This window comes from Cavia porcellus, unplaced genomic scaffold (assembly GCF_034190915.1).
Source record: "Cavia porcellus strain 051 isolate PalLab524CR breed Dunkin Hartley unplaced genomic scaffold, mCavPor4.1 scaffold_8, whole genome shotgun sequence".
Classification (NCBI taxonomy): Eukaryota; Metazoa; Chordata; class Mammalia; order Rodentia; family Caviidae; genus Cavia; species Cavia porcellus.
Window position 1 is genome coordinate 16,302,495 of NW_026947491.1, and position 26,939 is coordinate 16,329,433.

General features: G+C 52.2%; 1 protein-coding gene and 1 long non-coding RNA gene across 4 annotated transcripts in view; one reads left to right on the forward strand and one right to left on the reverse strand.

The window, feature by feature from the left end:
• Positions 1–92: 92 nt before the first annotated feature.
• Tpo (thyroid peroxidase) overlaps positions 93–26,939 on the forward strand; it is a 29,547-nt gene continuing 2,700 nt past the window's right edge. Inside the window, exons 1-15 of one of the 2 annotated variants that reach the window (XM_063254440.1) lie at positions 93–590; positions 1,303–1,403; positions 5,268–5,352; positions 6,170–6,318; positions 8,711–8,843; positions 14,131–14,260; positions 15,415–15,600; positions 17,002–17,514; positions 17,837–18,095; positions 19,061–19,231; positions 20,337–20,574; positions 21,034–21,242; positions 22,031–22,201; positions 23,201–23,332; positions 23,736–23,835. In XM_063254440.1, coding sequence (XP_063110510.1) covers positions 1,310–1,403; positions 5,268–5,352; positions 6,170–6,318; positions 8,711–8,843; positions 14,131–14,260; positions 15,415–15,600; positions 17,002–17,514; positions 17,837–18,095; positions 19,061–19,231; positions 20,337–20,574; positions 21,034–21,242; positions 22,031–22,201; positions 23,201–23,332; positions 23,736–23,835 — 2,570 coding nt within the window. In that variant the 5' untranslated portion in view covers positions 93–590; positions 1,303–1,309. The remainder of the gene's footprint in view (positions 591–1,302; positions 1,404–5,267; positions 5,353–6,169; positions 6,319–8,710; positions 8,844–14,130; positions 14,261–15,414; positions 15,601–17,001; positions 17,515–17,836; positions 18,096–19,060; positions 19,232–20,336; positions 20,575–21,033; positions 21,243–22,030; positions 22,202–23,200; positions 23,333–23,735; positions 23,836–26,939) is intronic. The other variant, XM_063254441.1, reaches the window with a different exon arrangement.
• LOC134477247 (uncharacterized) lies at positions 4,960–17,277 on the reverse strand. Of its 2 annotated transcripts, none has more exons than XR_010049164.1 (5): positions 17,139–17,277; positions 11,741–11,897; positions 6,088–6,392; positions 5,439–5,497; positions 4,960–5,361 (listed from the first exon to the last, which is right to left on the reverse strand). It is a non-coding gene; the product is annotated as an uncharacterized LOC134477247 (long non-coding RNA). The 2 variants fall into 2 exon arrangements; XR_010049163.1 differs by having other exon boundaries at positions 6,088–11,608.

Consider the following 26,939-nt stretch of genomic DNA (forward strand, 5'->3'; position numbering starts at 1 on the left):
AGTGGAGCGTTAGAGTTCCACGAGCACGAAGACCTAGGTCTAGGATTCTGTTTATTCTCATGGTTGCTGGGCTTGGAGACATTCTGGGTCCCTTGGGGGAGTGTGACCCTGTGGTGAGACGGTGACAGGGAACTCTGGAGAGCTCCGGAGAGGAACGCGGCGTCCTTCCCGCTCCGCAGAGCAGACGAGGAGGCCCTTGGTGAGTCCCCTGACGTCAAACGGCAGGTCACTTTCACGGTCACAGTTGTGCTGAGGCTCCGGAGGCCCCGTGTGAGAGGGGCGTCGGCACTTCTCACGCTCCAAGGACCTGAAGGGCGCGGGGGCAGCAGTGGCCCAGCGTCACCGGGGACATCGCAGGGCACAGGGCAGCACCCAGCCCACTGGGCACTGCCGGATCCACATCTTCTTTTCCCGCTGAGAGGAGCGGAGGCTGCAGGAGGACCAGGAGCTGGGATCCTGCTGACCTCGGTGAATCGGCCTCTTCTTTCTGCCCGGCAGGGACCCTGGGCAGCCTGGTGTGACCGTGACAGGCAAGAGCATCCTGCGGCCACCCCATTTCCCAACAACTGGCGTGGGCATCGGTGTGGAGAGTGAGTTTATATGGCCATGGCCAGCAGTCAGGCTGCCCGCGGGTCTCTGACGCCGAAAGGGAGAAGAGATCTGGTTCCCAAGCTCTGGGCTTTCATTCCCTAGAGAAATTGATCAGGAAATGGCACAGGAGTCCGAGGGGCTCAAGGCACTGTGCTAGGTCAGCCCAGGAGCATCCATTCCCAAGACATCCCTCCTCGCACTGGTCGTGCTGCCCTGAGCTCCAGGCCTGGACCTCCAAGCCAGCTGCAGAAAACCCGGGCAAAACAGGCAGAGGAGCTGCCCCGACGTCTCTGTGTGGAGGCTCTGGGTTCTTGCAATCCCTGAGGACAGGAGGGCTGTGAGAAACTTGAGGCTGGGGATCAGACTCACCACTGTGATAAACGCTAAATTCCTACTCTGAGTTCCTGTCCCTTGTGGATGTATCAGGGGAAACAGATTCCTTTACTCCCAGTAACTATTCTTCATAACGTCACCCTGTTTGACACAATCTTGGGTTAAAGTAGGTAGTTACTGAGATAGCTGGCAACAGAGCTGTCAAACGGGGCAGGTCCAGCTTCAAGTCAGTGCCCACTCAAGGTCTGTCCAGCCAGCACCCCATTGTGCCCCTGACAAAGGGCGAGCACAGGCACCCCCAAGTGGCAGTGGCGGGGCGGGTTTTGAGCTGGCCTCTTGCAGCCATAGGGAGCTTGTGCCCTGTGTTGCCTGATCCAGCCTCAGGATGAGGACGGGTGCATTTGTGGCCGTCACGCTGCTCGTGGTCTGCACTGGAGTTCTCCTCCCTTTCGTCTTGAGAGGCAAAGGACTGCTCTGGGGTGAGTAGCAATCAGAATTCGATCCTCTGGCCTTGGGAGGACAGTTGCATTTCCCATTTGCAAAGGGAAGATGTAATGGTAACTCCTGAAAGTCTCTGAGGATCTTTTATTACCTGTTTTGCTTCTGTTCTGCTTGGTTTGATCCACATGTTGAGACAGGATCTCCCTTTGTAGCCTAGGCTGGCTTTGAACTTGTGATAAAACTCCTGCCTCAGCTTCCTGAGTGCTACCACCACACCTGGCTCAATAATCTCATCTTCACGCATTCATATATGTGAATATTTTTTCTTTGTGTTTTTCTGCTTTGTTCCTTCTCCGTTTTTCATTCATTAACATCCTCAGTGTATATTTGGAATCAGTGTGCTAATAATGTGAGATTAGCCTGGGAAAGCTACCTACTGAAATCCATTGGTTAAAATAATTACGCTTTGTTTAAAAAAGAAAAGTCACAAACCTTGCAAGTGAGCTTTCCTCAGGCTGAGCACTGGTGGGGTGCTGGCCCCCTGCAGGACTGCGCTCAGCTTGTCCCCTTTGTCCTGACCCCAGGCCCAGGCTCCTGTTGGGTAGGGGCTGCTGGGCTCAGCCCTGGCCATCCTCCACGCCCAGCCTGTGACTCCTGCTGTGCCAAGCACTTGGTGGCCCTGTTTATAACCCTACCATGTGGGACAGATTTCCCTTTCATTGGGATATTATGAGGCCATGTCAGTGCTTGTTTACTTTGTAGTTTCTCATGTGCAGCAAAGATTCTGCTGTGTTTTCATTTAACATTTTTTTTTTAGTATAAGAAGTTTTGTTTATATAATTATTTTAACCAACTGACAATAAATCATTAGCTCATTTGGGACCGCATAAGTAGTATTATAAACTTCCTGAGAAGCATAATTTTCATCAGCTGCATTGCATCACAACTAAACGTAGGTGCATGCAGCAAACACGCTGCCTGGTGTTTCTGTGTATCGGGGTTCACGGCTCCTGTGCCACAGGGTCTGGGCACCCTCTCCCCACTATGTGGACGACCCTGCCACCAGAGTCCAAGCACAAAGAGAGAAAATACTCAGCATCTGAAAATTCCACAATAAAAAGAATTAAAAATGAAAATAAGCATTTCCTGTTACCCAGAAATCCTACACATGGGCCACTGTATCTCTAGAGAGATGCGAGATGAGTCCCTTCTGGAGGACTCTGTCACAGCAGGGACTGGGAGCGCTGTGTCCTTCTGTATCAGATTGGCCTAAGACACGTTTCTAGCATTCGTGCAGAATCCAGAGCCAGGTGCAGAAGCTCATGGCAAATGCTCCAGCAGGCTGCTGCCCTGAGCAGAAAAGGAGATGCACAGAACAATGGGAGCAGGGTGCAGGAGGCACGCCCAGGCCAGGGGGATCTGTTTAGAAAGGAAGGCTGGCAGGCATCCTTCCAGTTCACTGGATCTCAGTAAACAGACATTCAAAACCTGGCCCTACATTTGGCTCCAAGCACCTCAGATTTGCTCAGAGTCAGCCAAGGGTAAAGCCCAGGAGCCCGGCGAGGCATGTGGCTTGGGGAAGATCTGGGCTTCTTTTTCAGTTTTGATTCATGTATATAAACACTGGTAGAGTTAAGCAACTTCCTTCTTCATCCGAAATGTAGTGCCTTCTCGTATAATAGCGTCCTGGATCCCTTCTCATTCATGTGCCACAGATGAACTTGGGGGAACTTGGAGGCTCACTGCTCCCTAAAGGAGCAGAATCAACCTCCTACGGTGCAGTCGCTCAGGGAGAGGCAGGAGTGGGGGCGACAGCCCCTGATCTAGGAACTGAGTCAACCTCCCTTGGGTTCCATGTTCAGTTCTGGAAAATAAACTGGAGGGGACAGGCTGAATAGAAGGGTATCACACAGCGGTGGCAGGTGAAGTTGTGCCCCCAGGCACATGTGGGGTCTGAGCTGAAGGTGTAGCGAAGAGGTGGGTCAGGTCTGAGGCCAATAATAATCTAAAGCTTTTCTTTAAAGATTCAGTGATGGCCAGGAATTTAGCTCAGCAGCACAGTGCCAGTGTGGCAAGCATGAGGTTGTGAGTTTGATCCCCGGTACCAAAAAGAAAGAAAAAGAAAGAAAGAAAGAAAAAAGAAATTCCGTGAAATGTTTGATAATAAAAGAACGAAGGGAATAAATGATATGAGATCGATGAAGCTTAAGCAAGATACATGAACAATGGCCCACAGCAAATCCTGTGCGACACCTGACTGACCTGGAGATTTGGTGCTGGCACTGTCACCTGCTGAGGGTGACACTGGGCATCACTGCTGGTGCCCTGAAACCTGGAAAGAGGTGTGACCAGGTGGCAGGGGCCTGAACTCTGTCTTAAGGAGCTGCTGTCGCCCTGTGGAAAGCAGGGACCTGAGGGTGCTGTGATGGACCCAGGACTCACAGGTCTGTTGGGGAAGACATCTCGGCCCCAACTCCACCACGAGACTCGGGGGGTGGACGTGGGAGCCGAAGAGCCTTTCCCATGAAAGGGGAGGAATGGGCAGAGGCCACGCAAGCTTTTTGGTGCCACTTGACTCAGTTGAACATTCACGGGAGGAGCGCGGGCCAGGTGGAGGGTCAGGGCAGGGCTCGGAAGAGAAGTTCAAGGTGAAGATGGACAAGTGGGAGGGGATGGGACAGGGGACATGCAGAGGAGATTGGGAGAGGGCGCTGGAGGCTGAGGGCACTGCCTGGACCTGAAACCGTACTCACTTCCTAGATGATGACTTGGAGGCACACGGCAGGGCTGGGGTTGCTGGGTCTCCCAGATGGGATTGGAACCCAGGCCTCCCTGCCGGAAGAAGGTCAGAGAGCTCCCCACCCTTGGCAGTGTTCCCCCGCAGTGGGCCCTGCATCATCGCTCAGCCTTGGAACTTAGGGTCCTATGTGTTACAGCCTCTGGCCACGCTGTCTCTTCTTGGGCCCCCGTTATCAGAAAGTGTTTAGGAAGTGGCTGCTGCATCATCACGTAGCCTGGCAGGGCTGTTGCGTGGACTTGGCATGTTCCCTGGAATATCAGTGTATCGCGATGTTTCATTCCAGAAATGTTGAGATTGGCCCTTTCTCCCTCCTTCCTCCATCCTTCTTCCTCCCTCTCTCCCTTCCTTTCTTTTTGTACTGGAGATTGAACACAGGATCTTTGCACTAATCTACATCCTCAGCCTGTTTCATTTTTATTTTGACACAAGATCTTACAGAGTTGCTAAGTTGCCCAGGCTTTGATCAAACTTGCCATCCTCCTGCCTCAGCCTCCCAGAGTGCTGGGCTTGCAGGTCTGTACCACCTTCTAGGGTGAGATTTACCTTTTATAGAATAGTTTTTATTTCAATGTAGATATTCAATGCTTGTACCATTCTCATAGTCTATGTCCTTGTAGGAATAAATGCATTTCTTTCAGTGAAGTCCTGGATACAGAAAAGCTGGCCTAGTGACAGAAGCAGGGTTCATCTCCAGGGGTCCCCATCACCTTCCTAACATTTGTCTGGACCCACAGGTGGGGTCCTGACCTGCCTAGCAGTCTAAGTACTGACAAAATAAAATCTGACAACCTTGATCTCAGACACTGCAGGTGTATTCAAAGAGTTCATCTTCCATGAAGGGCACAAACAAACAGGCAGACGCGGGTATGAACGGGAATATTCAGAATGCTATTCAGGGTCACAAGAAGCAGTTCAAGCAACTGAGAAACAGTGAAGACACATCCCTGCCTGTTCCAGGCTCGCTTCATCTTAGGGACCATGTCCACGGGGTGCAGGGGCCCCCTGGTCCCCAGAGTTGCCCCTACCCTTGCTGGACTGGAGGGAGATGACAGAGCTACAGGCACGACTAAGGCCTCTTACTGCACGCTGCTCCATTCTGCAGGAGATACCAGAGACTCTCAGGTTCGTAGCATGCTGGAGGCTGCTGTACGCTCGGTGGACGAGGCCATCTACGCCTCCCTGCAGAGGTAACCTGGCTGAGGGAAGGGGAAACAGAGTCCTTGGTCATCCATGGTCCACGTCGTTACCGCCCCCCCCCACTCTTCACTATCACCTCCTCAGCTGCTTGCAGCCCCATCGGAGAGCCTGGCTCTTGGGGATGAAGTTACTTTCCTGTGTCAAAAAAACATGAAATGAATCTCAGTGCTCATTTTAGCAAAACAGTGAAGCCACTTTGATCCGACCTGTGTAATTCCAGACTTTATGGTTCAAAGAGACTGAACTTCTGATCAAAAGCCAAAAGCACAACCCTCCTGCCTAAGACTTAGTGCAGAGCAAGGGACAGGGGCTCTGAGGCCCCTCCTGGGTGTCAGCTGTGATGGAGTCATGGCCCTGCCTTGCTCTTGCGATACTGAATTCTGTCACTGAGTCTCACCCCATCCCTGAGAGGCTGGCGGGATAGTACAGAGTCACTTAGGGAGGGCTTCTCAATAGAGCACCCTCCACTGACTCCAACCTTGCCTGCTCTGACCATGGCCAGCCTTGTTTTTAGGGTACCCCAGGCATTTCTTGGGGTGCACTGAGACCCCCCCTACAGTGCTGCAGCTCTGGCAGCCATTGAGAGACAGGTGTCTGGAGTCCCCCATCCCGCTGGGCCTGGCCTTTGCCCATGTCCCTACATCATCTAACATCTGTGTCCCATTCCTCCACTGACTCCAGAACCCTGTGGGGAGAAGTCATAAGGCTTTCATCACTGTTATTACCCGATGCCCAGTTAACTGATAACTAAGAGCCAGGTGGCCACGTCGGTGTGTGTATTCCTTTCTATCTTCTTCGTACGCCTAGGAACCTCAGAAAGAGGGATGTCACTTCATCTCAGCTGCTGGCTTTTTCCAAGTTCCCTGAACCATCGAGCAGAGCAATTTCCCGGGCTGCAGAAATCACGGAAGCCTCCATGCAGGCGCTGGGGCTGACGGGGCAGCAGCTTCCTCTGGGTGAGCACAGTACCCCGAAGCTCAGGGAGGGTGCACTTGATCTGGGAGGGGGCCGTTGGCATTTGGGGGTGTTTCTAGGCCAAAACAAGCAGGATGGGTTAGGACACAAGCAACTCTTCTTCAAGATACTTGAGAACAGTGCCAGTTTCTGGTTCCCGCTGCTCTGGCAAATTCTTATTCTCTGCTGTCTGGGTAGACAGGGAGAAGCAGATGTGTTCTCTTGTGTGAAATGACTGGGGCATCTTCCCGTCAGCTCCCCACCCACTAGGAGCTCGTGGGCTTGGGGTATGACGTTGAAAGGAAACATGTTTCCCTGGAGGGAGCATTCTAGCCAGGAAAGGGCACCACCGAGCCCAGCCCCACCTTCCCAGGTGATGGTGGTGGTGGGGTACTGGGGGTGGGGTGGGGAGGTGGGGGCAGATTTGGTGATCCAAGGCTGTTGCCAGCCAACAAAGAAAGATGGGGTCCTGGCCACCTGAGTGGATGGCTGCTTCAGGCCCCATGAGGAGGAGTGGGTTTCCTAGGTCAGGGTCTGCAGATTCAGTGCAGAGAAACCGGAAGACAACAGATGCCCTCAGAGACATATTTGTACCCTCACAGGGTGGGTGCAAGATGTAGGATTTCTTCATCTAGGTCTGAGTCATGAACAAACTATTCGACTGTACCAGGGTCAGCCAGAATTCTCAGCTCTAAATTCAACAGTGAAGTTTAAATGATTATATAGGAATAGGATGTGTGTGTGGGGGGGTGGCGCTGGGGACCCAACCCAGGGCATTTGCACTGAGCTACAGCCCCTGCCCTTGTTTTATTTTTTATTTTCTATTTTGAGACAAGGTCTTGCTAAGTTGCCCAGGCTGGGCTCACACTTTCAATCTTCCTGCTTCAGCCTCCAAGAGTGCTGGATGATAAACATACTACCAAACTCATGGGGCTGGGAATTTAGCTCAGCGGCATAAGCGCCTGCCTTGTAAGCAGGCAGTCGTGAATTCGATCCCCGGTACCGATGAAAAGGAAAAAGACAAAACAAAACAAAACAAAACAAAACATACTACCAAACTCAACCTGAAACTAGTCTCATTTCAAATCATGGTTGGAAAATCTTGGTAAGGACATCGGTGTCCTGTCTTGTTGTGGGATTGGCTAGGGCCACGAGAGGGAAAAAAATGACAAAGGGTATGGTATGCTCTAATGCCTGAGACTTGGGTCTCCTGGCTTGGACTTTAGCATCTCCAGGCCATTTTCCCAAGTCAGGGTATAGACATTTAGGGGAAATAGGCTGATGTGTCTGGTCCAGGCCATGATGCAGAATTCAAGAGCCCCATCCTATAGCATGTTTGAAAATTATTCTCTTGAAAGCACAGTCAACCTAGAACATTTGTAATGTAAAAAGGTAAAAGGACCCCAGAGGTTCCTTTCAATCACTTCAATCACAGTAATAACTGCTGCCTCCTGGCTCTGCCGAGGTGGGTTTTGTTGTTTATGTGGGTTCGATCCCCTGTCTGCTTTAGAGAATTTGTTTCACTGGGCTACAGCTGTGAGACAGGCATAGCCACCTCCACTCCACCCCCCGAACTGAATGCAAATGGTTTGGAGTCTCGTTTAATCGTTCTCATTAATATACCTTAGTTGCCTTTCTTATGAAGAGCTTGCTTGATTCTCTTCTGTTTGAAAGCAGAATGCATTCCTTCTTGGCTTTTTCTTAGTGAATGCCTCAATTTCATTGGCATCTGATTAATGATTAATCAGTGTTTTATGGTATTATTCCCAAAGATTTATTTAAACCATCTTGAGAAGAGAAGCAGTGATTGCTTCTACTCACGGACAACAAAACAGCCCTTACTTTGATTTGTTGAATGACATAAATAGTGACAGAATTGGCAAAAAAATAAAAATGAAAGAGACTGCTTTCTTGGGCTCTAATTTAGGGAGAGAAAGACTCCAAGATCAATAAAAGGAAAATATCTGGGGTTTATAGAGGAACAGCTGTAAATTATTAGCAAACCTGACCAAGTCTAGATTTAGTTTTAATGGGGGGGGGTGAAGGCCACGTGTGCACTGTCCTCTGATAGCTGGGTACCGCTGGACAGGACAGGGTGCAGGTGACCCTGCAACTGGGGCTCGGGGACCCCAGACCAGTATCTGAAACATCACAAAATAAAAGACAAAACAACATTTTACATCCCTAACAAGAAAGAAGCTCAAGAGAATTAAACGAGGGAGTGCTAGATTTCAAAATGGAATGCAGATTTTCTCCAAAGACTGACTCAGATTCCTCGGGATCCCCAGCTCTGTGGCAAGGCTGCTTCTGGGACAGCAGTGGGAAGCTGGGTGTCTGCAGGGTTCACTGTCGCCATTTCGAGCAGAGCGCTGAAGCATTGTTCTTTGTTCTTAGACATTTTATCAGAAGATCTGCTGAACATGATTGCAAATCTGTCTGGCTGCCTACCTTACATGCTGCCACCAAAATGTCCCAACACTTGCCTGGCGAACAAGTACAGACTCATCACGGGCGCCTGCAACAACAGGTATGGTTTGCAGAGGCTCCTCTCCTGCAACCTGGAGCCTGGACCACCAAGGAGGGTTGCCTGCCACCCCACCATGGCAATCCCCCCGATCTGGGCCTAGGGAAGATGGCATGTACTCTAGTACACTATCTAAAAAAAAGATGGGGACCATTGCCCAAATTCGGGGTGAAGGAGAGGCGCGGGTGGGGGCACAGAGGCTTCTGATGAACTTCAGTAGCAAATCACAGCTGGATGTGGTGGTGCGTGCTTGTGCTTGTAATCCCAGCACTCTGGAACACAGAGGCAGGTGAATTCCAAATTCAAGCCCAGGGTTGGGAATTTGGCAATTTACCAAGCTCCTATCTCAAAAATTTATAAAGGAACCAGGCATAGTGGTGCACTCCTGTAATCCTGTAATCCCACAGCACTCTGGAGGCTGTGGCAGGAGGATCATTGCAAGTTCAAGATCAGCCTGGGATACAAAGGGAGCCCAAGGCCAGCCTGGATTGCATAGCAATAGTGACCCTGTCCTAAAAAGACCAAAAAAAAAAAAAAAAAAAAAGTTAAAAAGGGCTGGGGACACAGTTCACTGTAAAGGTCCCCTATCTCTATTACCATGCCCTGCCCCCACCCTGAGTCTTGCAGAGGGGTTCCGAGGTCACCTGGGCAGCACCTGAGGGCATATTGAGCAGCCATGCGTGGAGCAGCCGTGGCTCTGTGACAGCGCCCCGCGTGGCTTGCAAGGGAGCTGCAGCGAGGAGCGAAAGTGGCTCTGGTCTATTCTGAATGCCTTAGCTGCCTTGGTGGGAGGAAGAGGATCGGATGGCGGCGATGCTCCGTTGCTATAGCAAAGGCCGCTTCTGGGCTCCCAGAGAAGCCAGGATCTGGCGGAAGCCCTGAGCCGGAGGTCACCCCAGCAGGTGACCCCGAGGAGATGGGACGTTTCCAAGCCATCTTAGGAAAAGCTGCAGCCTCACTGTCGGAGGTGGTTTCTTGGATAGCAGGTGGGATAGAAATATACATGCTGAAATCTTCCAAAGAGCATTATGCCCGTCCTAGTCTGCGCCCTGCCCTCGTCTTCACCTTTTCGGGGCTCCGTGCAGCCTCTTTTCTTCTTACTTTCCCCTTCCACACGAATTGAGTCATAAAACTGACATGTTTGTCTGTTCAACTATGCTTTGATTTTTAAAAATTTTACTCTAGATATTAAACATCAGGCAGCTCAGTGTTTATCCTTAATACCCCGGAGGAGGGTAGCAGGGCTCTGCTGAATGAAACTGCGGGTGTCCCCGGAGCCCCAAGGGGCAGCGTTCCCACAGCAAGGCCTTGTATGAGGTGGCAGCGCTCCTGAATGAACCCAGCAGGTGGGGTGTGGACAGGGACAGCAGTCCCTGTGTTTCACTGCTCGCTCTGTCATCTCTGTGGAGCCCACGTCCTCCCTGCCACACTCCTGCTGACGCCCCCTGTATCCTAGGTTCTGAAGAAGCCTAGGGAAGACACCCCGAATGGCACAAAGACCAGGAAGGAGTTCAGGGCCCACAGTGACTATCCCTCAGGTCCCCAAGCCCCAGTTAGCTGTGATTCATAGTCAGCTCTCAAAGCAGGATGCCACAAATGACAACAGTCCTGATCTTAGCTCTGCAATTTCCATAGAGATGGGGCAGATGTCGAGTGGCCCTCTACCTTCTGTCCTCCTGAGCTGTCTCCCTGACAGCAGCAGCTGCCCAAATGCCACTCTAGCAGCTGTGGGCCTTGCCTGTGGCTGACTGGAATTTAAGGGAAGCAACCGAAGTGAGTTTGGACCAATCAATAGGCTTGAATCAGCAGGCTTGAATTTTGACCAATCAGGAGACCTGAGTGTAAGGCAGGAGTAGGACCTGACTCTACCAGCCTCTAACCTTCTGCCAGCGAGATGCTGCGTGCAGCAAGGAGCTCGGCTCAGTATGGAGGCTGCCATCCGTATACATAGGGTAAGATAGGACAAGGAAACTTCCAGGTGTGGGGAAATCTGGAGCCACCCGAAAAGTTACACCAGCCACTTCAAGGACTTTGTCCACTGAGGTGCAACACCACCAGTGAGATATTTGAACACAGATGTTTACTAAAATCTTCCCATCTAAAGGCCCTTGCTTTTTTTCAATCCCTAGAAAAGGGAGACATTTCCCTTTGTTTCCCATAGATGATCTTTTCTCCTTTTGTCTGCCTTCATCCAGGCACAATAAATTCCATGCCACTTTGCCTTAACACAAGTCCTATGGTCTCTACTCCTCTAGCAGGGCATTATATTACACTGAGTTTGGATCAATCAGCAGCCTTGAATTTGGGCCAATCAGGAGCTTGAGTTTGGACCAATCAATAAGTTTCAACTTGGACCAATTAGCAGATATAAATATGGGCCAATCAGCAGATGTGTATGTGAACCAATCATAGCCTCAAGCCTGGACTACTGGCCAGTGTGCTGCTGTCCTGTAAATAGCATTTTTCTTGCAGGCAGTCAGTGCCTATGAATCCTTCAGGCGTCTCCGCTCACTGTCCCTCGTTTTGGAAAGCTTCACAGTTACAGCTGCACCTTGAGAGCAATGGATGCCTCTTGTCTGCTGACCACCCCCCCCACCCCTCCACCCCCTCTCCGCGCAGTTGTGAGATTTGCAGCGAAAGGATGCTGCAGTACTTGGCCTGGGAGGCCACGCCAACCCTTGGTTGCCCATGTTGCCTGTGGTCTCTGTAGCATATCGTGTCTCTCCCTCCCGTGTGGAAAATCCAGGTACAGAAGTGAAAGGCTGTATCTGTAAGGATGACAATAATTTAGTAATAAAACTACCGGCTTTTTAATATTTCTATTTCCAAATACTCTTAAAAGGTTTAAAAATCATTGTTAGCTCCTCTTCATTTTTCATGTTTTGTAAGTGTCTACTCACCAGACACAGCCAGGAAATTGTAAACGTCTAGGTCCCCGACTTTTCCAATCCAAATGCTTCTGCCGCAAAGCTCCGCAGTGCTCCCACCCGGCTGTCACCACACCGGCTCCACGGGACAGGCGCGATGCTCTTATTTCAGTGTGGGTGTGGCAGGTACCTTCGGAAAGCGGATACTATCACTGCTTCACACCCAAAACAATCCTTTTTTTTTTTTTTTACTACCAGAAAATTCTCGCTTATTTTCTTTTTGATCTTTTAGGCTTGTACTGTAACTCGTCTATAATTTTTCTTCCAAATATAACAACGTTTTATTCTTGAAAGGCATACATATGCTCTGCCAGTATGTTTATATTTTCTATATTCATCTTTCTTTTATACATTTATATCAACTTATATGTATATTTTGCATATTTATATTTTATAAATCACAATTTCGTAGTTTAACAGTTTGCAGTAAGCATAAGGATCTGCATGTTTATTTTCTTCAAGACTGAACTGTTCTTTACACTCTTCCTTAGGACTCAGTTAATGAAATCACCAAAATTAACACTGACATGTCAGCCATTAAGAGCATGGAGAGAACTTCTGTTGGAATTCACTCACTGAGGAGCAGGAGGGCAGGGGGTCAGTCCTGTGTCAGGCGATGGCATGACCTATTGTTGGTGTCTGCACCCAGTATCCCCACAAGGAGTACTGACGACTGCAAGTGGTCCCGCCCTCACTGCTGGGGTCTGGCCTGCGTGGAACCCCTCTTTGAAAGGTTCCTGCACTAGTATAAATTACTGTCCAATTATGGCAGTAGTCTAATATGGTGGGAGGCCAAAGCGGAAATGCTTACCACTTCCTGCTTCTTCTTCAGTCCTATTGCAACTGTCCTTCCTATTTGCACACACAGATTCCAATCAGTTCCTCCCACATCATCACTATCCACCCCATGCACCACTTCTGATCAGAGGTCATATAACCCTCTGCTTCTCTGATTTGGTTGAAGGAGAAAACCCAACTGCCATATTTGTTCCTTTCCATGTCCTCAACTCAATAAACCTGAGTTTATTGAGTTCTTTTCATTTTGTACTTTTTGCTTCTCTATTGTGCCAGAATACTCTAATATCTTTACTGGCAGGTAGGGCGGAGCACTGAGGGACCCCAGAGCCTTGGTGGTGTGAACTTGCATTTGGGAACAGAAGTTTGAAAAGGAACTTTGTTCTCAAGATGCCTTCTGCCATCCATAAGAAATTAACATATGATGAGTTACTGGTAAAATGGCTTTTGTGGAACTATCTACAAGAACTCAAATCGGTTTTTCAATTTAAAAAATCTAGAAACTGGAGGCACCTGATTTTCACAAGGACTATAACCAATCATTAACATGTCTTTCTGTTTCCAGAAAGTGCTCCCACACAGAGCAAATGACTTTTCATTAGATCTCTTCCTTCCTACTTAGAGGTAGTTTCCCAGTATTCTCAGTAGTTTGAGAAATCGGAATATTATTAATAACATCTTTTCCTTAGCATATATTTTAAATGTATTTTTTGCCAAGAGAGATTTTGAACAATAAAACTTCAGACTGGTGTTTTATAAAAAAAATGTTGACTGTTCTTTCTCATAGTCAAAAATAAATCAAACAAATGAGACTTACTCTCAGAAAGGGCCTAAGTTTTTCTCCCTCTCCTCTCTCATTTTCTCTTTCTCTGTCTTTCCTCTTCTTTCCCCTCCAGTCTTGGATTGAGCCCGGGGCCTTCACACTGAACTACATTCCCAGCCTGTTCTCCTTTTTTGCTGTTTTTTGTTTTCAAGACAGAATCTTACTAAGCTGCCCAGGCTGGGCTCAAATTCGCAGATGTGTGCTGGCACAGCCAGCCTGACTTTATTCTTAATTCCTATAAGTTAATGCCTACTATCTTGATGACCATCTGACTTCTTAATTTAGAACTTCCTGGTAAGTCCCCGAGTGCCCTACTTCTAGCAGAAACATTTTTCTCGAGAATCGGGTGTAGGTAGAAGAAGGCACAGTGCCCAGGTGGACAGATGGGGCCTGGATTAAAGCCACTGCTGAGGACAGGACCACAGACTCCTTGCAGCAAGCAGCAGCCACTATCTGAGCTTGGGAAGTGCCACTTCCAGGGTGTTCTGGAGGGATGAAGGGCCTGCCTTTATGAAGGAGGCCGAGGCAGGCTACTATGAACAACAGTGGGGAGGATTCCAGAGGGCAGGTCATGAGGTGATCTGGCTCAGGAAGGGGTGGTGGACTCAGGCACTGGAAACCACTCCATTCTAGACACCTCTGCCTGGCCTCCCCAGGAATAGCTGTGTGGACCACAGCATGCTGGGCTGTGGGGCTCTGTCCTCTCTTCCCTGAGTGTCTAATGCTCCTGCCTTCCTCCCCACAGGGATCACCCCACCTGGGGCGCCTCCAACTCTGCCCTGGCCCGATGGCTCCCCCCAGCCTACGAAGATGGCTTCAGCCAGCCCCGGGGCTGGAACCCCGATTTCCTGTACCACGGCTTCCCGCTGCCCCCGGTTGGTATTTCCCCTGGGGTTGGGCTGCTCCCCCATGGTGCAGACACGTCCTCCCCCACACCCCGTCACCCCAGCCTGTGCTTCTCAGGGCTCCTATTCCTTGGTCCTGAACTACAATCATGTCACTGTGACCTTAGGGACCCAAGGAGGTCAGGCAGCTGGGCAGAGAGAAGCTGGCAGCTGGGTTTTCTTCCCTCTCCCATCTTTCCTTTGGCTGTGCACCTCACTGGTTTTATATGAATTTGTTTCCTCATCAGGTGGAAGACCAGGTGATTCACCAGTCACTGATCCATTCCCTCCCTGGGTAAAAAGCAAGGGAGACACATTCTTCCTGGGGGCACCTTTGCCTGTGAAACAGGCTTGTACCTGTGATCAAACATGGCCCGTGTCACCCCTGGTCTGACCACCCGTGCCAATGGCCGACCTGGCCTGTTAACCTCTTCCCCCCATGCTGACATTGGAACCCAGGACCTTCCCACTGAACTACACCCCCAGATCTATCTATCTATTTATTTATTTATTCTTGAGGCAAGATCTCACTAAGTCACTAAGTTGCCCAGGGTAGACTCAAACTTGTAGCTGTCCTGCCTCAGCCTCCCAGGATGCAGAGGTCACAGGCATGTACCACTGCATACAGCCCATTTGCTCTTGTGTCCCATTCCATTCTGGAGCCTTCAGATACCTGACCCCAGGCACTGGGCCCAGAGAACACTTCGGTGTCAGGGCTGCCCAGGCCATCACCATGTGGTCCCATGGAGACGGGCCTGGCAGAGAGGGCTTTTCCAGAGTGCTGCTGAGTGAGAGGACAGGTGTCCCCAGAAGCTGAGGAGGATCAGTGGATATAGTGGATACGGAGACCTGTCACTCACCCTCCATTTTGCCACCCTTGGGGCCCTCCCGAAAGTAGGATGGACTCTCCTGCATGTCCTGTGCTGGGCCCCGAGTGCTGAGTGTCCTGGCACTGTGATTCCTACACCCCTCTTGGCAGGTGCCCCATTCAGGTCTGTCTGCTCAGCAGCTCGGCTCTCCCTCCCACACCACCAGAAACAGGGCTGCCATTACCCTAGACAGGAATCCCATGGAAGAGGTCGCAGTGCCTCTCCTGGAAGCTACAGGGCCTTCCTGGGTCTGATGAACTGGGCTCTGCCCATCAGGTGCGGGAAGTAACGAAGCAGATCATTCGAGTTCCAAACGAGGTGGTGACCGAAGACGATCAGTATTCTGATCTCCTAACAGCGTGGGGACAGTACATCGACCACGACATAGCACTCACCCCGCAGAGCACCAGCGCCTCCTGCCAGCAGACCTGCGAGAACCAGAATCCCTGCTTCCCCATACAGGTAGCGCCCAACACCTGGATTCTTCCTCGGAGACGAACCAGGACCATTTGAAAAATCACGATGAAGTAAGAAGTCTCACCTAGAGACTTTGTCCTCCAGGCTGGAGCACACTTGTTGTGTGGCCCTTGGTCTGTACCCCGTGGGAAGAGCGTGATGTTTCCTGCCTAACCTTAGAGCAAGGGTGCATCACGGATGTGCATACCATCAAGGTCTTAGAAAAATTTAAATCAGTATCATCGAATGCAGTCTGACTCTGGTACTCTCAGACGTCAGTGCAACATCAGTGATGTTGTAAACTGATACACAAATGGTAAAGTGTCTCCCGGACTAGAAAGTGTGCAGGATACTCTCCCATTGCCCCCTGCAGGGATCCAGCTGGATCTCTGTGCTGTAAGGACAGGATGGGAAGTACTTAGTGAGTCTAAGGCAGATCCCAACTTCTGAGTCGCAGTGAAAACCAGAAAAGGACCCTCACGCTTGCCAGGATCTGGGTTTGCACTTTATTCCCAAGGTAAATGCCCAGTGGCTGCATGAGACATCCAACATCTGGCTGGTGCTGTGACATCTGGGCCTGAGGAATCGCCCTTATCCTCACCTAATTCTGGCTCTGCAGGATGGGGATGTTTGAGCCACCGCAGCAGGAAGTGCCTGCCTCAGTGAATCTAGATACACAGGAAAGCAGATGTTCAGGCCACACCAGGTGTCTGCACATGCGCTGTTCCAGCTCTGCCTTGGTCACGGCCCTCAGCAGGCTTGGGGGGGGGGGTGTCTCCTGACAGACACCCCATGGCGCCTGCAGCAGTAGGATCTAAAGGTGCTGTCACTGATCACTGCCCAGCAGCCCTTAACATTAACTCAATACCTGCTGACCTGATGGGCCACATGGGTTTTGTGTTTCATGTGATCACTGAATGGAAGTAAGCCTTCCTGTCTTCTTCAGCCTACTTTTAAGTTGTTCTGTTTTTGTATTCAGTCAGCCACACACCACTTAGCTGGGAGGAGGAGTCTGAAGGTGATTCCATGACCTCATCACCGCTGCCAGCTCTGCTCCAAATGCGTGGCTAGAGCAGCCTGCATTGTCATTGTCACATGGCTGCACATGGAGTGGGAATATGCTCTGCGGGTACTAGAGCTCGGTCCTTAGTTACACAGCATTGCTTGCCTTTTGGTTTTGGTGCCATTTTGCATAAAATAAGAAATTTTGATAGGTTATCCATGATTGTCATCTATCACACATGTCGTCCCTAACTGAAGGTCCGCCAGACTGCAAAGCAGAGAAATGGGCTTCGGCGTGGCTGGGCAGGCCCGGAGACGCAACGGGATCTGAGCCAGGGCTCCCGTCCCTGGCTGCGCTGTCTGGGCGGCCGAGCCAGCTGATAGGGTCCCCCTCTTTTTCCGCAGCTTCCCGCCGACGTCCCACCCGGGCCCCGGTGCCTGCCCTTCTCCCGCTCTGCCGCCGCCTGTGGCCTGGGACTGCGCGATGCATTCCCGGGCAACCTGTCCGCTGCAGCGGCGCGGCAGCAGGTGAACGCACTCACCTCCTTCCTGGACGCGTCCACGGTCTACGGCAGCTCCCCTGCCGCGGAGCGGGACCTGCGCGACTGGGCGGACGCGGCAGGGCGACTCCGGGTCAACGCGCGCCACCACGATGACGGTCGCGCTCTCCTGCCCTTCACGCCGCCCCGCGCGCCCGCCGCCTGCGCCCCAGCGCCTGGCACCCCCGGCCCCACCCGCTCGCCTTGCTTCCTGGCCGGGGACGGCCGTGCCAGCGAGGTCCCGGCGCTCGCTGCCCTGCACACGCTGTGGCTGCGCGAGCACAACCGCCTGGCTGCGAAGCTCAAGGCCCTGAACCCGCACTGGAGCGCCGACACCGTATACCAGGAGGCGCGCAAGGTGGTGGGCGCCCTGCACCAGGTGCGCATGGTTGAGACCAGGCGCCCGGATGGATCCCCGCGGGGTCACCCTGCGCACTGAGTGGGTCCCCACAAGGTTGCCACTGGCCCCTCAAGAATGGGGGGGGGGGTCGTGGTGGGCACCTGTGGCTCCACGTCCTCACCTTACGGAGCCCCCCCCCCAACCAGCACTTCTGGGTCCCTGTCCCTACCTGGCAGTGTCCCCCTGCAGTGCTCCTCATCTGGGTGACCTGAAGCGCAGGGCCGTCACGGGGCGGGGCACTTCCCTGGCTCTCACTGTAAGCCTCTTCTGCCTTGGGTATTTACCCCTTCCCTGTCTATAGATCATCACCCTGAGGGATTACGTGCCCAGGATCCTGGGTCCCAACGCCTTCCGGCAGTATGTGGGCCCCTATGAAGGCTATAACCCCACTGTGAACCCCACGGTGTCCAATGTCTTCTCCACGGCTGCCTTCCGTTTTGGCCACGCCACCATCCACCCACTGGCGAGGCGGCTGGACGCCACCTTCAAGGACCACCCGGACCTCCCCCCGCTGCTGCTGGGGGACGCCTTCTTCAACCCCTGGAGGCTCATCCAGGAAGGTGGGATCTGACCTCTGTGCTGGCCATGATGTGACCTGTCCCTGGTCCTGCAGCTGGCGTGGTCACCCTGGCGCCAGCACAGGGTTTCTGAGGCTCTTTTGGCTGATGCTGTCTGGGTTATTAGTGTCCCTGGGGGTAAAACGTGTTCCAGACTGCTTAAGAGGTGAACTGTGCATCAGAGACATCCCTGCCTGTATTTCTGGAGTTCTTTGGAATTCTGGATAAGTCGTCTCAGGTGCAGGGGCCTCTCCTCTGGGGTGGCTGACACTGGAGTAAGAGGAAGCTCCTCTTATCACAGTGCATGACCCCTGATGCCAGTCTTGCATGACCACCAAGCACTGCACTGCTCCCCAGCCAAGAGTCACCCCATTTGACCCAGGCACTCTTGAAAGCAGAAGACATTTTAATTTCCTGGTTTAATTCTGGAGGGTTATTGTCATCTTTTCTTTTTGTGCCTTTCCCCATGTTCTTCCTGCCTGTCTGAAGTGTTCAAAACTGGTCACTTCCTGTCAGGGGCTTCTGTGAGGAGTACCTCAGATCTTCCCAGGTGGCGACTGGGGTCCCTGGATCCTTGACAGCTCCCAGGCCACCACACATCATTGCTCCTCATTGTTTCCCACAGTGGCATCCAGCAAAAGATCAGAAAGTCTCTCCTGCTGAGAACCAAGGAAAGAAAGCAAGATAAGGGCCGCTTCTAGGGTCCCTGTGACCCTGAAAGGTTGTCCCCAGTACCCAGCATGGTCAGCACCTGCTAGGTGGCTAATCCACTGCCAGGGCAGCATCCCGAGGGGCTCTGAAAAGAAGGAATCACAAACAGTGACTTGAGAATTTGCACAAAGGTGTTTTTTTTTTTTTTTTTTTTTTTTTTTTTTTTTTTTTAAGACCAAAGGGCAGTACTGTTGAGAAGTCACTGTGATGTTTCTCCCATGCACAGTGGGGACTCAGCTGTGTGTGGCCCTGTCCAGGTGGTGTGGATCCCATCCTGAGGGGCCTTCTGGCTACGCCGGCCAAGCTGCAGGTATCTGAGCAGCTCATGCACGAGGAGCTGACTGAGAGGCTGTTTGTGCTGTCCACTCCCGGCTCCTTGGACCTGGCCTCACTCAACCTGCAGCGGGGCCGGGACCACGGCCTGCCAGGTACGTGGCCCCTTTGATGATGTCTCGTTGGCACACGTGATGGTTGGGCTAGAAGCCTGACCTTTGCGAAACAGGTGGAAAGTGAACTCTGGCTGCAGACCCACCGCCAGCCTCTGAGCTGTGCATAGTCAGAGGCTTTGCTTCCTTCATCAGAGGAGGCAGCCCCAGCCTCTCCAGGGACTTCATCCACTGGGCTCCTGCAGAGTTCAGCTGCCTGCCATCCTCAGTGCACTTTCAGGATACATTTATGCCACACTTGCTGAGTGCCCACTGCATATGGGGCACAGGATGAAGTGGAGGCGGGGTCTTAGCATGAGGCCTACAGAGGGCAGGATGGAGTTAGGGCAAGGAGCAGGGTGTAGGGAGTGGGGAGAGCTGGGCAGAGGAGACCTAGGGAGGGAAGGAGGGAGAGACTGGGGCACAGAGGGACAGGGAGACAGAGGGATGGGGGGACAGAGGGACAGGGAGTTGGAGAGATGAGGGGGCATGGGGCAGAGGGTCACAGAGAGGGAAGCAGTTCGGGGCAGGTATGAGAACCTCCAGGAGCTGCCCAGAGCATAGCCAGAAGCCCAGCTAAGCCTGAGCCATGGCAGAGGACTCAGAGGCAGCAGCTAGGACACTGGTCAGGGGCAGAGGAGGACAGCAAGAGAGGCCAAGCACTGGACCGCAGCAGGGCCTCTTTGGCCCAGAAGGGGAGGGCACCCCAGGTCTTCAGTGCACTGGGCAATCGGCCAGCCAAGGATGTGTGCAGTCCCATGCACATGTCCCTATGTGGGTGTGTGCTTGGGAGGGAACTGTGCCCCCCATGCGTATCCAGGGCCACTTTGGCACAGACAGTCTCCAGAGTGAAGCCTGCACCAAGGTGCTGTAGAGCACAGAAGTACTGAACACAGCAGCGAACGCCCCACCCCACCCGGCCCCCAGCCTTGCCCAGCTGGTGTCCCCCCACCCATACCCCATAGCTTGTGAAACCAACTCTCCCAGAAGGAGAGCTGAGTCTGCCATGCTGTGGGAGGTCAAGCAGGTACAGTGTGGTGCATGCCTAGGAGCAGGACTCTGACCCGGGGCTTGCAGAGCCTGCAGCCCGGCTCCTTCTCCCGCACAGGGTACAACGCATGGAGGGTACTGTGCAACCTGCCCCGGCTGCGGACCCCGGCTGAGCTGCGCGGGGCTGTCGCCAACAGCAGCATAGTGGACAGGCTCCTGGCCCTGTACGGGCACGCAGACAACATCGATGTGTGGCTGGGCGGCCTCATGGAGGACCTGCTGCCGGGGGCCCGCACTGGACCGCTGTTCGCCTGCATCATTGGGAGGCAGATGAAGGCCCTGAGGGACGGGGACAGGTGGGTGCCCTCGAGATGGCACGACTCACACTGGCAGAAGGGCTGGGGTCAAACGCTGGCTACCATGTTTAAGGCTTGGGGGCCCAAGGGTCACTTCTTGGGTGAGTGCAAGGTGAAAGGCACACAGGCTTCCTGAGAATATAAAAAGCATTGCTGACCTCTCGTGTTTCTAATTGCACACACAGGTGTCTAGTAAAATCAAATTGCCTTTCACTGCTCATTGATCACCTCTGCAATCCATTCCTGGGGGTCCTAGGTTTACACAGAAGGAGAGTGTGTTACCAAGCAAGCTTTGGGTGGCAAAGGGAACTAAATGCTTGTGGGCCTTGGTCAGCGGTCAGTGGTCCCAGAGTTGCAGGAGGTGGGGGCTGCAGGGGACCCTCGGGCCTGACCAGGGAAGCCTGTGGGACTCCCTGTCCTTGAACTGGATTGGTCTGCTCACCGGTGCCTCCTTCGCAGGCTGTGGTGGGAGAATGGCCCAGTCTTCACCAAGGCACAGCAGCAGGAGTTGGCAAAGCACTCACTGGCACGGGTCATCTGCGACAACTCTGGCCTCACCCACGTGCCCAGGGATGCCTTTCAAGCTGTGCAGTTCCCCCAGGACTTCGTGTCCTGTGAGCATGTCCCCAGCCTGGACCTGGAAGCATGGAGGGAGACCTTTCTGCAAGGTGACGCTGAGTCAGAGAGTGTGCACTTCTCCAACATCAGTGTTCACCCCTGCACCCCTGACACATCACCCCTAGCTCGGCCTCCCCCCTCACCAGCCTCCCCCTGCCCAGACAGGAAAGATGGGAGTAACAGCCTCAGGCCCTGCCCATACTCAGGCCCTGGGTGCTGTATTGCACAAGGCACCCCAGGCCTCTGTGTCTGCACACGGGGTAGTGCAGAACCCACAGGTGGACACAGGTGGTGCCCTGAGCAGTACTGGGGACAGTGCATGAAACTGCAGCTTCTTAAGGGCACAAACAGTGCTCAGCATCTGGCCTCATAACAGATGCAGGGCCAGCTGGGAGCCTCCGGGCTTGGCGGAGCGGATGTCCTGGCCTGGGTTCCTCTCTGCACTTGCTCACAGCAAAGACCACAGCACACCCCACCCCTACTCCACCCCAATGCAATACCTGCTCCTCTGACACTGTGGGACACACAGCTCCACACAGGTGTGAGGTGCCAATGCCTCCTCCAGAGGCTGGGACCTGTTTGCAGAAGTACACACTCAGGTACACACAGGCATGCACCCATGCACACATGGCACGTGTGCAACTTCACTGCATTTCCATCCTAGACAAGGATATGGAGAGCAATCCCTACCCCCCAACAGCCCCTCTCCATGTTTTGTAGTTTGGGTGCAGGGACCTGGCTGGAGCATCTTAGGGGACATTGTCCGGTCCGTGCCTGGGACACCAGTTTGTGGCTGTCCTTCTGCAGCTGCCTTCGTTGTGACCTCGCTGTTGTGTAGATGACAGGTGCAGCTTGCCAGGCAGGGTGGAGAATGGGGACTTCGTACACTGCGAGGACTCCGGGCAGCGTGTGCTGGTGTATTCCTGTCACCATGGATACGAGCTGCATGGGCAGGAGCAGGTCACTTGCACCCCGGAAGGATGGGATGCCCAGCCACCCATCTGCAAAGGTCAGTGGGGTTCACATCCTACTCAGGCACTCAAATCCTCACGCATGAAAATTCTAGAGGGAAATCCAGCACTGAATTAGGACGCATGTTACCTCCAAGCTCTAGTGCTGTGGGTTTTGGCAGATGGAAACTGTGCTCAGTGGGCTTTCTCACTACTGTCTGGAGGTCAGCACAGGGGAAGCAGGCAGCTGCTCTGTGTCTATCTGTACAATGCACAGCTAGCAGCGCATGCTGAGAGCAGAGGACATCTCTGCAGCCATTTATGTGGAGATCTGGGGTCACTGTCTTGCTCTTCTTGGAAATCCCAATTCCAGTCAAATGCACAGATCCTCCCTCTGTTCCCACCAACCGGAACTCTGTGGACATGCCGGCCTCAGACTGGGTTCCTGCGGTCTGTGAGAGCATTGTCACCCAGCCAGGGTGGGCTCCTCCCCTATGCCCAGTGCTGCCCGAGCCGAGGAGACTGGAGTATGTTGGTCCCTGACAAGGGTTTCCCTGAGGATAAACAGGTCACAGATAGAGCACCAAGGCTGCACTGTGACCCCCAGAGAGTGGGTGCAGCCTGGACCCCTGGCACCACAGAGGGTGCCTTCTTACAGGCATCACTAGCTGTAGTAAAGTTCTCAGGGTGGCCCTAATCTGAAGCCCAGCATCCTTTGGAGATGGGAAAGGGACCCAGGGGCACAGTAGTGGAGTGGAGTGCGAATGGGATGCAAGGACAGTGATCTCTGATGCTGGAGTGGGTGAGGGAGGGCCCTTCAGCCCCCGGCCGTCGGTGGCAGCACCCTCCTGTCCACACCTTGGTTTCTGACTTCCGGCACCCAGACCTGAGAGGACCAATGTTTGAGCCACCAGTTTGCTGTGATTTGTCATGGTGCCCATGGAAACCTACGAGAGGGTAAATCTGAGCCCAGTGGGGTGAGACGGTCCCGCCACAAGTGCACAGCATACCTGGTAGGGTGCCCCTCTCCCCAAACCAAGCCTCTGCTGTCTCTGCAGATGTGGACGAGTGTGCAGACCCAGCACGCGTGCCCTGCCACCCCTCTGCGCGCTGCAGGAACACCAAGGGTGGCTTCCAGTGCCTGTGCTCCGACCCTTATGTGCTGGCTGAGGACGCCAGGACCTGCGTGGGTGGGTGCTGCCTTCTGGCTGCAGGCTGTTTCTGTGAAGGAGCTGTCAGCAGGGGTGGGGAGCACAGTGTTCCCTGCGATTGGGAACCAGGACAGGGCTCCAGCTCCACCGTCTCTTTGTCTGTCCAGGTGTCCTGGGCACTCAACACTCTCCTTCAGGACAAAGGGAGGCCTGACCCAGTTTCCAGACCCCCAAAGTCTTTTGGGGTCCAGGGGCCCTGGGATAGGTCTCATACAGGGTGCTCTGTGCCCTGCCTGGCTGGGCTGGGAGGACTTTCCTGTCTCTGCCCCACAGCTGTCTCTGAAACCCTGCTTGTCCAGGGGTCACCTCGCCCACCTGCCCGCCCTTGCCCCCCCCTTCAGTGAGCCCAGGCTGCCCCACTCAATTCCTCCTCCTCTGTTAGACTCCGGCAGGCTCCCACGAGCATCCTGGGTCTCCCTCACCCTGGGGGCACTGCTGGTTGGTGTCTTGGCAGGCATCACCTGGACGGTGATCTGCAGGTGGTAAGTCCTGTACTCCTTGATTACTTCTTACACACGGGCAGACCCCACCCCTCTGGGCATGACCAGTGACAGAGCTGCTTGGGGTTTCCGAAGCCAGTGGTAGTAGATGACTTGGTGGACACCACAGTTTGACACCACAGTGTAGACACCAGAACCCCTAGACACCACAGTCTTGGGGTTCTGGGTGGTGCTGATGCAGTGGAGGTGAAATGACAGCTCACAAGCCTGGGTGCTGTCAGCTCTTCGGGCACAGCTCAGTGGTGCTGAGTCCTTTACTGCGTGGAGATGCTCCCTCATGGGGATAAGAGCTTCTCAGGAGGTTTTACCTGAGAGGAAAGCACTGTGTGCGTGGCAGTTCTCCACAGACCGAGGTTACATTTCCATGTTGAAAGTGGCCCTGAAGTTTAGTGTCCCACAGTCAGTCCCAGGATTTCTGTTATTTACATGTTCTCTGCATAAGCCACCTGACTAGTCCTCCCCAGGCACAGTTTCACCCTAGCTGCAGAAGGAGCCTCAGTTTACCCTCACTCCCTGCTGCCTCTCTTCACAATACTCTGAAGAACCAGGCTTTCATGCATTTCCTAGTACACAATACTTCCCTTCAATGGAAAGGATTAAGACAAACAGTGGTGTAAAGCATAAGAAGCCATAGCTGCCCTCACCTGGGCCAGAAGGAGAAGAATGAAGCAGCCTTAAGGCAGGTGTGGTGACACATGTCTGTCATCCCAACACTTGAGAGGCTGAGGCAGAAAGATCACCTGAGTCCACAGCCAGCCTGGGCTGTCTAGTGAGTTTAAGGCCAACCTGAACTACATGAGAGACCCTGTCTCAAAAACAAAACAAAAAAAGATTCTTCTTAAATATTTCAATCAGAATTATGCCAATACTGCTGTATTTCATTGAAAATCTGTGATGCAATTAAGTGTATTATCAATCTTTTTTATACTACTAAAATATACCCAATTTTAAATACTTTGTTTCACTGAAATTCTTTTCACCAAGTTGAATTATTTCATGTGCAACTTCTTTATTTGATTTTTTTAGTGCTATGCATTCAATCCAGTTTGGTTTTATTATTTTCTTATTGGTACTTGTTTATAGTTCATAATGTTTATATTACCCATGAGGAGCTGGTGCATGTGCATAGCACATCTTAATTCCCTTTTCACCCTTTTTCTCTGCTCTCCCTCCATCTCTTGATCTCCTTCGAATCTGAGAAGGATCTGTCTGTCTACTTCGTATTATCTTTTGCTCTTTATTTATATATTGGGTTTCTCCTGTGATGTTTAAGCTTATATGTCTGATTTTTAAAATTTAAGATCATGGTTTCAAGGTGCATCCATTTCTTACAGATGGCTCATGCTGAGTAGTCCTCCGTTGGGTGTAAACACATGGTTTCTTTATCCATTCATCTGTTGGTAGTGGCTGCTTCCCAGATTTAACTGTTATGAGCTGCTATACACATGGGTAGGCATGGAGCACTGCAATGTCTTTAAATTGTTTGGGAAGATACCTAAGGGGAACTAGCTGGGTCAAATGGAATTTCTGTCTCAGCTTTTTGAGAAATCTCCATGTTGATTTCCACAGTGGTTGTACTAGTTTACATTCTGAAAGCTGGTTCCCCAGTGGCCCATGTCTATTTTAGAAGTTAGACCCCGGGCTGTGGAAAATTTCTGTCTGTGCCTCTATTTCTTCTGGTGCAGATTTCTTAGATCAACATCTCCAACCTAAACTCATCCCAATCCTGTTTGTTCATCATTAGTTCACGGAGAATGTAACTCTGTACAGTTCCTGCCTTGCTCTACTTTCTCGTTACCCTGACACTAATTTCTCTTTATTGTCTTCAGCTCTGGGGCTCCTGAGATGTGACTCTGTCGTTTTCTGTGTGTAGGAAACCATGCGGCATGCCTTTCTGCTGTTCCCAGTTGTATTTCATAGCAGTTATTCCACCTGATAATGTGCATTATAAATTCAAAAGACAAGGGGCTGGGGATTTAGCTCAGTGGCATAAGCGCCTGCCTTGCAAGCAGGCAGTCCTGAGTTTGATCCCCGGTACCGATAAAAAGGAAAAAGACCAAAAAAATTCAAAAGACAATGAGCCCTGTCGGTGACATGGAGACCATCACAAGAACCCTGGGCAGTTTCCTGCTGTGCCCCAGGCAGCCTTTCCATCCTGACTCAGCACTAATGGGAAGTCTGCTCTGCCATGTTTACTATGCGGTGCAGGCATGAGCCTGCCGATGAACCCCTTAGACCTCCGTACCTTAGAATCAGGGCTTCTCAGTGCTGTGAGCCTGGACTCAGGCTGAGCCCAGGGAGCTGGAGTCGCAGAGCCACACCCTGGCTGCAGTGTGGGCTTTGGTTCTGTTCTCAGGTGAAACACACCTGCATCCAGCAACCCCAGCGACGTGTATCTGTCCCCGAGGACAGCAGGTCAGCTGGTGGGAGAGAAGCATTTGCAGCTCTGAAGGACACTCACACTGTCACGTGTTCTCTGGACAGCATTCCTGGACATGCTGAGAGTCAAGAACAGAAAAAGGGGCAGCTCACCTTTGTAACACTCTAGCTAGGAAAAATACTCTGTGTTCATTTGTTTCCCTGAAAATTGGAGGCTGTATACTTCCTTTTGTCAAATTGCTTTTTTCAGGGAACATGTACTCCTACAAAGATCAGGTCATGTTTGTTAAGCATAGTTGTCCTCACTTATTAGACACATTCTGAAAAGTCCAAGATGTCCTCGTGTGGTGGTGTCTGTGAACAAGTAAAATCAAGCACAGTTAATAACACAACCTTAGCTGCTGTTTCCACCAATCCCATGCAGGGAGGTAATAACAATAGAACTGAGCATTGAATTGTAATTCGCAGAATTTCATTAAACACCCAGCAGGGGGCAGCTTCTTCCGGCTGCAGATTTGTGTCCTCACCAGGCTGTGTTTGTGCAGCACTGTGAGGCTATAGAGAGAAAGCCAGTGCAGAGGCCTCTGTGAGGTCAAAGAGCCAGGGTTTCCCTGCCCACTCTTCGCCCTGCTTCTGCTGGCTGAGCCCCCAATCTCTCCGAGTCCCCAAGTCTGTGAATAAAGCACTATCATGTCTACTTTGCACGG